General features: G+C 40.8%; 1 protein-coding gene across 3 annotated transcripts; it reads right to left on the bottom strand.

Annotated features, from left to right (window-relative positions):
* On the bottom strand, positions 1 to 8,810 carry LOC136686072 (centromere protein J-like). 3 transcript variants are annotated; one of them, XM_066659563.1, is made up of 17 exons: positions 8,673 to 8,810; positions 7,613 to 8,002; positions 6,861 to 6,972; positions 6,498 to 6,641; positions 5,659 to 5,812; positions 5,496 to 5,580; positions 4,106 to 5,357; positions 3,704 to 3,827; positions 2,911 to 3,076; positions 2,235 to 2,477; positions 2,046 to 2,151; positions 1,714 to 1,844; positions 1,120 to 1,191; positions 900 to 1,040; positions 729 to 813; positions 529 to 649; positions 1 to 331 (listed from the first exon to the last, which is right to left on the bottom strand). In XM_066659563.1, exons 2-17 carry the CDS (start codon positions 7,979 to 7,981, stop codon positions 139 to 141), a joined length of 3,498 nt encoding a protein of 1,165 aa, XP_066515660.1. In that variant the 5' UTR covers positions 7,982 to 8,002; positions 8,673 to 8,810; the 3' UTR covers positions 1 to 138. The 3 variants fall into 3 exon arrangements, with proteins under 3 accessions (XP_066515660.1, XP_066515662.1, XP_066515661.1); XM_066659565.1 differs by having other exon boundaries at positions 5,659 to 5,785; XM_066659564.1 differs by having other exon boundaries at positions 6,498 to 6,638.
* Positions 8,811 to 9,222: the final 412 nt, after the last annotated feature.

The raw sequence follows: 9,222 nt of genomic DNA, 5'->3' as shown, positions 1-9,222 counted from the left end.
ACACCACATCACAATATTTATTTGTTTTTACAAAACTGTACATGCCAAATAAATAACAGACAGAAAAACACATTCAAAGCACATACACACCATTGGTTGTCCTTTCCTCTACACTTGCCTAAAAAGATCCACATTGTGTCAGGCCTTGCTGTCCAGAACAACATTTCCTTGAGGATCCTTGAGCCGCACTCGGCCACTGGGATAGCGAGTTTCTTGTCGCCCGTCTGAGTAAACTGTTTTGACTGTGCCGTCTGGATATTCTCGTCTTTTGAACTCTGCGGTGTGGAGCTCTCGCTGACCTGTGTTAAACTGGATCTCCTTACTGCCATCCCTGAGAAAGACCATGAAATGCTTTGTCTGGTTAATGTTTATAGCCCTATTCCTGAGACATGACACATTTTATTTCTTTAACTAATCCAACAAAAACCAGTTATAAAACAACCTGCGTCATATAAATTAATGTATTCAAAGTCATGGCTGCATTCATTATTGGTCAGTTTCCTTCAGCTTGAATAACAGACTACTTACGGATTCTGCTGTATTATTGTGCCGTCTGCCAAAACGCTCTCCTCTCTCCCATCTGGGTAGAGGTTCTTAACGGTCTGATCAGGAAAGGTGATCTCCTTTCTACCATCGGGAAAGTGTTTTTCTGAAATGCAGAACCAGCAAGATGTAAAACCATGGACTTTATTTTGGAGCGGCTGTTTCTGAAAGAAACGAGGACTTACCAATTTGGTTGTTCGGGAACTGGAGCACCTCCATACCATCAGGATAAGTGGTGTGTGTGGTCTGAGCCCCAGCATAGTAATAAATCTAACAGATAAAGGAGAAACATTGTACAGTGGTTGCTTTTGTACAGCAACATAAACTAATAGGTGCTTTCATTAAAGTCCTCTCACCACTCTTTGATCCGGCATGATGTGCTTGATGTCTCCATTGAAAAAAGTGATTTTAATTGACAGTCCATCTGCAGAGAGCTCTTTCCTCGTCCCATTTGGGAAAACAATCAGTCGCCCTCCATCAGGAAGTACCCTCTCAATCTGGGAGGGGTGTGAACATTTTGGTCATTTTGTGCCATAATAAGGAGACTATTGTAATTTTAATAGTTTTTAATTTCACCTTGCCCTCCGTGTGTGTGATCTCATGTTCAATCGCTGATTGCCCTTCAGTTGCACTCAGACTGTCCTCTTCCTGTGTAAAAATCACACAAAAATAAATCTAAGGTCCTGTTTTTTTAATTTTTTTAAATTGTTGAAGAATTTAGAAAATTGTAGCTTTAAAAGGAGTAATATGGAAAATTGTACTGTTTTGATTGATAAGAATGGTAACCAGTCATTTGTCTGACATTTTAAATATGATAAAATGTTACCTAGCATTTAAATAACATCCAGATAGAAGTTTGGCTAGTACACTACACCTTAGTGCCTATTCTTGCAGTCTTGTTTTTACAGATGGAAAAACTGCTCATCATATTAATGCCATCTTTCACACAGCGTCTGAAGCTGACGGACTGCCATGCTGTGTAAATGTTTCAAATTAGAGCCTGCTGTTTTCTGCGCTGTATGGATAGTTTGCCAGAAAAAGTCAGACAGGCTTTTACACTTCAAAATATTAGTTAATAAACATTATTTTTTAGGGACAAACAATACAAAAAAAAAAAATGTTTAAAATACCCATATCTCCTGAATCATACTCTCTTCTGTATTTACTCACTGAAAATGATTCTGAGATTGACTGAGGTTCATAGCTCCTCCCCTCAGGCACAATTCGTCCGTCAGAGATGGGATCAGCCACTGGACTGGATTCCTTTTGGTTCTGTGTGTTCTTAAGTTTTGAGTTACAAGCTGGAACAGAATGTGGTAAATTACACACAATCATGTTACAATCATAAAATCCTTCATAAAACTTTACTCTGAATGTGGAAACATACTGAAGCATGATAATCCCCAAGAAAATTATATTTGTATGAGCTGTTGGTTTACTGAATGTATGTCCAAAAGACAATTTCACACCACTGTAGATACAAACACTGTCCAAATACAAACCAGCAGAACGTGCACCAGAAGAACAGCTTGCAGCTTTGGGAGGATTTTGAAGCTCTGGGCTTTCCCTTTTATTACCACTGCTGCTCTTAACGCTGCAGGAAGGACTCTAGAAATGCACAAAAATTAGTTGAGTCTTTGGCTTTGTCACGTAAAGAAATCACAGGTTTGAACAGCACTTGTCTCTAGTACCTTGGATTTTGTCCTGGTCTGAGCTGCGGTGCTGCCAGAGACACTTGACCTCCCCCGTTCATTCTCAGCATTTTTCCAAGCGGTGAGGCGAAGTTTTTCCATCATTCGGACCTGGTCTCTGAGAGCCGTGTTCTCTGCACTGAGGGAGTCTACTTGCTGCCGAAGGCGGTGGTGAGAGCTGGTCCAGCGAGCCTCGCGTTTTCTTAAATCCTCATGTAAGGCATTCAGTTGCTGCTTTAGAGACTGAGAAACAACAATAAAATGGATTTAAGTCATGTGTATATATTGGGTACACAAAATGAACACAAGTATGCAGATACACCCCAAGAAAAAGCACTGCTAATGGAATGAGGCACTCTGGAGCAGTCATGCATTAGTGATAATGCCCAGTACCAAATGTCAGCAAGAGGGGTATAAAGGCTTTACAGCAGTGACACTGCATTCTAAAACCTGCAGTGTCTAAAACCTGTATCTGACCTTACTAATGTTTATGTGGATATATGTAAACAAGTAATGTCATAAAGTCTAGTAAACATAGCCTATCTGCTGCAGCACGGGTTATCCATCCCAATAGCCAACTAATCCAAGTACGGCAGGCAGTAAAATCTTGCATATCAGTCTCTAGTGTTATCAATCAAAACCCCTTTTAAAGAACAAAGAGAGGGAAGAGTGAAACCTGAATCTCATCTCGTTCTTGTTTATCTGGTCTTGCTTTGAGAGCTGCCGCATGTTTCTCAAACAACTTCTTGTCGCGCTGCAGCTTCCGATTTTCTTCACGCTTAAACTCCTCCCATTTGGCGAGCTCATCTGCCATCTTCTGCTGGAACTCTGCCTTCTCCTTCCTACAGAACAAAGCAATGTCCACATTTTTATAAAAGGACAGTTAGCTAATGTAGCTACAATAGAATCATGCAAAATTAATGTATTTACCCTTACACGTCAAATACGTTTTTGCTAATTGTCTACCTTTGATTTAATGGGACGATACATAATATTTTTACCTTAAAATTAGAGCTTCAAAATTATTTTAATGATTCATTCCTACTCCAAGTTCAGCACTGCGGAAACTGCATGTGAATTTGAGTAAGACATGAAAACTCCCCTCCCTACCCCTGTCCACTGATTTCAATACAGTGCTGTAAGAATGAATTACACTGGGGAGCCCCTGGAGCAAAAAAACTAAATCTTACCTAGTTGTCCTTTAAAGGAGATTATCTAACCTCCTTCAAAAATTACATAGTGCAGTTTCTGCTGCACTATGTACTTTTCTGCTGAGTGCTGAGCCTGGAGAAAGCAATGACAGAAGCTCTATTCTCCCAATTGCAGCTCACTGAAGCATCACAATGATTTTAAAGCTGTAATTTTAAGGTAAAATTATTACATAGTATTCCTTGAAGGGGCAAATATGTATCAGTTTCACCAAGCTAATCTGACCAACAGAGTTATTGCACAATAGTTGATTTACATACTGCAGGTTCTCCTTGACCTCCTGGTTCTCCTGCCTGAGCCGACTCAGCGTTGCATTTTCCTTCTTGAATCGTTCAATCTCAGTCTCCAACTCCACCAAACGCTCACGGAGCAACCTAGACTGGGCTGGAGTATTCATTCATTATAGAGGAATTTTAACCAATGTTAATCAATCTTGTTGTGATATAACATTACTCTTTTTGTATATTCTTACAGATGTAATGATTAGGTTAGGACCTCATTTAAAAGGGGCATTTTGGCTTAGGTCCAAATGTGGAATGGGCAAAAATTCAAATTCCTTTTACTGTATATACAAATTTTTAAAATTGAAAGCTTATGATGTAATAATGTCAAATTTCTTTGACCAAAACCTTAAATTCTAATATAAATACTGCTCCAATTACCTGCCCCTTGTTCGCTGTGCGTGTCCTGTACTGCTGGTGGTGGAGGTAGAGGGCAGGGTTTCGGCTTGAGTGCTGGGAACAGCTTGGCTACCAGTTGGCACGTGGGTGGGGGCTCTGTCTCATGATCCAATGAGCTGACAGCAGAAGAGTCATGATCCATCCCCTTTGAAATGGCAACCTTTCTTTTCAGTGTCCTGCCTATTGGATTATCCACATTGGAGGAAACGCAGTTTGAATCATCAGGCTCATTCCAGGTGTCATCGTCATCAAAATCGACATGATTTTGGATGCCCACTAGAGTAGAATCTCCAATCTCTTCCTCCTCTGCACTAGCAGATTCCTCTTTGTCCTGGTAGGAGTGTTTATTGTAGGGAGGAACTTGGGATACCTGGAAGCAGTGGCTGAAAGGCTGACTTGGTCCAAAATCAGTTTGGGGCATCTCTGTACTGCTACAAAACGAAGCATCTGAAACTTCAATTATTTTATCTTCATCATCAGTCCTCATATCGTCTACGGGAAGGTCTGGTACACTTGGCTGCACTGGGATTTTAGAACTGTCTTGTCGAAAGCCAGGCTGTTTGGACTCTTGAGCCGATTTGATTGGAGTGGAGGACAAACGTCTGACATCTTTCCTAAGAAGAGCGCAAATGAAGGAGGAGTTGCTGGAGAATGACAGCTCATCTGCAGCTCTCTCCAGAAGCTCAAACTCCCCAAGCTCTACACATTCACGCTGTTGTTCTTTTTCCCACACCTCAAACGAATTCTCTGCAACCTGCACGTTGGCATCCACGTTGTCCGGAGGACGTCCCAACAATTTTCCTTTACTGACGTGAACCATGGCATCACAGATGTTCTTCTGCTGAGCAGCAGGCTTCTTCTCGCTCTTGCTAAGATGTTGGATAGCACCAGAGCTCATGTTCTGACCCTGGTGGGCTCCAAGAACATGAGCTTTTGCAGCTGCCTGACCCTTGGTGGCTGGTACTAAAGCTTTGTTCTGAGTAACATTCTCTTTGTTCAGAACAGCAGTCTTTCGCTGAATCACAACATTCGTTGAGCTTGTTGATTTAGGAGGTCTTTTCTGCTCTAAGCTTTGCTGGGGGGGTCTAATACATGGACCCTGGGGTTTTGGAGGGTCCAGGCAGGGAGTGGGTTTGGTGCTTGAAGGAGCTGCTTTTCCTCTTGTGAATCTGGACAAGCCCTCACCACGCCTCAGGAATGGCCTCTTCACTTTCACTTTATCAGCAGGAGCACTCTGCAGGGAATACATAATATAACAATTTAATAAATAAAACTTAGACAAGTTTGGATATTGTACTTGCCAGGCCTACCCATAAAACAACATTAAAATAAGACCTGAAAATAATTCATATTATGCAGAGCAAACAAACACCTTATTTGACTTCTCATTCTCCAGCTTCAATTGTTCTTCCAACATCTCTTCAAACGTCTTCCCACTGGCAGCTGATCTGATGGGTCTATAGACAAAAAAAAAAGTTGTGTAAAAACTATAGAGTAACACTAGAACCATGCTGTTTCACATTGATGACATATACCTGTCTATTGGCTCTGTTTTGATCTCTTGTCTGTACATGCTTTCATCCTCAGCAATGGACTGCAGTGATTCCTCATCATGTTTAGCATCCTCTTCACCTTCATGTACAATATCTGATGGCTCCCCACCTGAAGCATGATCCCACATGCTTGAATCTGTCGGGTAACATCTTTTCAATTTTAATTCCATATTTTCCTGAACCACAATATTTAGAGTGATAAGAATAAGTGAAATGATAAAGTGCAGTAATGACTAGATAGTAGAGGTGGGCGAATCGATCCAAATATCGATACCAACGCTGGTATTGGTATTAATCAATACTCGTGGAAACAGATCGGTACTCAAGCCTTTTTTCTCTCCCACCGCTCTGCCACTAAAGTCTGTGTGCGAGGCAGTACAGAGCACCCTCCCCCCGCGTAATCACGTTGCGAGGAGACGTGCCCCCACCCCCTTCGTGAAGTTGCGAGTAGCAGCCCCCCTACCTCCCTGGTTCGTCAACTTGGGAGGAGCACCCGTCTTTTGCTTCTACAGCTGCATATGGCGAAGACTTCCGGTATCGCTATCGGTATCAATATCGGCCCTGATACTGGCCCTGTATTTACTTGGTATCGGATCGATACCAAAACTCCCGGTATTGCCCACCTCTACTAGATAGGAGTACACTTTTCTGAGGTAACAGTATAGTATGGAGAACACTGCCTGAAGTCAGCATACCCAGTACCACATATAAACTAGAACGGTATAAAACCCTCCAAAATTAAGTTATGGGAAGAATGAATGTTTTGAGCACTGGAGCACCGTTCCTAATTTCTTGGCTTAAAAAATTCTTCTGAAATTTACCAAGTCCGCTCATCACTTCTTGCTGTTTTGTGTGCTGGGCCCATGGGACATTATTTTGGGTATTTGAGTACGTAGCCATTGTCTGGGGCGACTGTAACACACTGGGACTTCTTCGTTGTGCCTCTTTTTCTTGGCTGTATTCTGCTGAATATGAAACAGCACAAAATGTTTGCAAAGAGGCCTCTACTCAAAAGTAAAACATGGTGCATAAAAAAAATTCCAAAGTAAAAAAAATAGGGGTAATAGATTTGGGCATTACCCCTTTTTTGGAATAAAATATTGGTTTTGCATTTTGAAGTGAAACAAATTAAGTGGTGTCAGATGAGAAAATTAAAAATGTAATCCTTTGGTGCAAGGTGTTACCTGTGCCATTTTTTACCATCCCCAAAAGGCTTTGTTCATTTTGTAGCTTTTGCAACTGCTCCAGCTGATGGGCCTTTAATTGCTCCTGCATGCGCTGCTGCAGCTGCTTCAGCTAAAAATAAATTAATAAAAAAATACATTACCCTTTGTTCATAGTAGTTTGTCAATATTCAAAATCCATCCATTATCTGTAAGCGCTTATCCAATTCCAGGTCACGGTGGGTCCAGAGCCTACCTGGAATCATTGGGCGCAAGGTGGGAATACACCCTGGAGGGGGCGCCAGTTCTTCACAAGGCAACACACACGCTCACACATTCACACACACCTACGGACACTTTTGAGTCGCCAATCCACCTACCAACGTGTGTTTTTGGACTGTGGGAGGAAACCGGAGCACCCGGAGGAAACCCACACAGACACAGGGAGAACACACCAACTCCTCACAGACAGTCACCCGGAGCTGTGTGACTGTGACACTACCTGCTGCACCACCGTGCCGCGCAACATTCAAAATAATTATCAGTAATGTGTGACATTAAGGGGATTAAGCAGTTCCGTCTCAATCATGTAATGTGCTTAATCAATTCATACGACTGTAATCAGTATTAAAAACCACATGGGTGGAACTGAAACCTATAAATTTAAATGCTGTAAGCTATTGTAAACATACACGCTATGTACACAACATATTACTATTACATAAAATATTACCAATATACAAGTGACAATATTGTAACACTCCTGTATTTACCTGTTCGAGCTTGGCCATCAGTGGAAGGCCTTGCACTTTTCTCAGAACATTGTGGACAGTGTCCAGTTCACTGTTCGAAGGTTGGATCTCTGATCGTCTCTCAGAACCTTCAGGCACAACTGAGTCCAGGCTGCTGCTGGGGGACATGGGCAGAGGGGCGAACTGAGAGCAGAAAGAGTCATCCACAGAGTGTGACTGGGCTACAGAGGAGCAGCTGCTGAGAACAGAACTGGCTGTTGCTGGAGAGCTGCTCAGAAAGACCCCTGCTCTGGAGTTGTTTGCCATCCAACGTGACAGAAACTGAGACTGAGGCAGAGATTGTGTAAGGGACTGAGACTGAGAGGGCTGAGGTCCAGCTGGAGATGACATGACTGTGGCACACGCCGGAACCTGAAAGATTAAAACAATATAACAATGAATAAAGATTATTATAATTTTTCTATATTTATTAGTTTTTTTTTTATTTCTATAAAAATGTGTTTGTGATTTTGTGGTCAATGTCTTGTGTACCTTTATTTTATTCAGCTACATTATTTAAAACAAACAGGTATGCAGAGGCTGGGTTAGGCTGTTTATATTGCAATTTGCAAAGTTATTTATTTAAAGCTGTAAAGACAGTGGATCAGTATGTAACTTGGTTTCATAACTAACATTAATATTGTATATTTGTCATTACAATATTAACATGATGCTATTATGACATTAATGTATTAAGCCAATGCAATATTACATTGTGAAGTTTAAGCTAATGAACAAAAATGATAACCTCTGAGAAGTTTCAATAATTATACACTCTAGTTAATGTTAATACTAATAAATAAAACGTAAAATACTATGCAGGTCAAGTAAACAATGACGCTACCGACACAACTCCCGTTTCTTGGCTGAATGTACCATAACTGCTGCGCTGTTTAAGGTGGAACGCATTCGAATAAGAAGCAGCTGAATAAGAGACTCGAATAAACTCTGAAAAATCGCTCTCAGAACTAAGACAAACTGCTTTTGTATGTCAAAGGCGCTGTGTAATAATTATATATCGACATGGAATTGTTTATCCTACCTCTTTTTTTGTTGAACCGTGTTTAAAATGAGGTGGAAGCTCGGATATTTAAAGTTTGTCCCTCTTCAGCTCCAAACAAACCGCCATAACAACAGGGAGCCCGCGAGATCCCGTGCTGAAGCATCATGGGAAATGTAGTCAAACTGCTGAGAGTAGCTGGTCACCATGGAAACGCCTATATAGACGGTTAAAACATAAAACGTTGGTAATATGTTGAATAATCCAAGAATAACGGCGTAATATTCAGAACAAAACAAAACAAAAAAACTTTTGTACATTTTATCCACAATTATTATCATTTTGTATTGGACTATATAAAATATAATATACATATATTATAATATAATAATAAAATAATATAATATACAATATATAATATAAATGTAATATACATGGATAAAGTCAGGATCTAAACGCTATAAATATGATTCTCCTGATTTTAGATATTATATATTATACAGATTATTGCCTTATTACTCATTAAGGCAGTAGCAGTACTGTACTGTAGGTGTCGCCAAAGTACAGCTCATGTGCACATGCGCGTGTATTC

This window comes from Hoplias malabaricus, unplaced genomic scaffold (genome assembly GCF_029633855.1).
Source record: "Hoplias malabaricus isolate fHopMal1 unplaced genomic scaffold, fHopMal1.hap1 H_5, whole genome shotgun sequence".
NCBI classification, from domain to species: Eukaryota; Metazoa; Chordata; class Actinopteri; order Characiformes; family Erythrinidae; genus Hoplias; species Hoplias malabaricus.
Note: the sequence above shows the minus strand (reverse complement) of the source record. Positions and strands in the feature narration are given on the sequence as shown.

Coding starts and splice junctions, on each gene's coding strand:
- LOC136686072 (XM_066659563.1), bottom strand. CDS start 7,981: ATGTCATCTCCAGCTGGACCTCAGCCCTCTCAGTCTCAGTCCCTTACA. Junction 5,358..5,495: donor AGAATGAGAAGTCAAATAAG/GTGTTTGTTTGC, acceptor TATTCCCTGCAG/AGTGCTCCTGCTGATAAAGT. Junction 3,077..3,703: donor GAGGTCAAGGAGAACCTGCA/GTATGTAAATCA, acceptor TTTGTTCTGTAG/GAAGGAGAAGGCAGAGTTCC.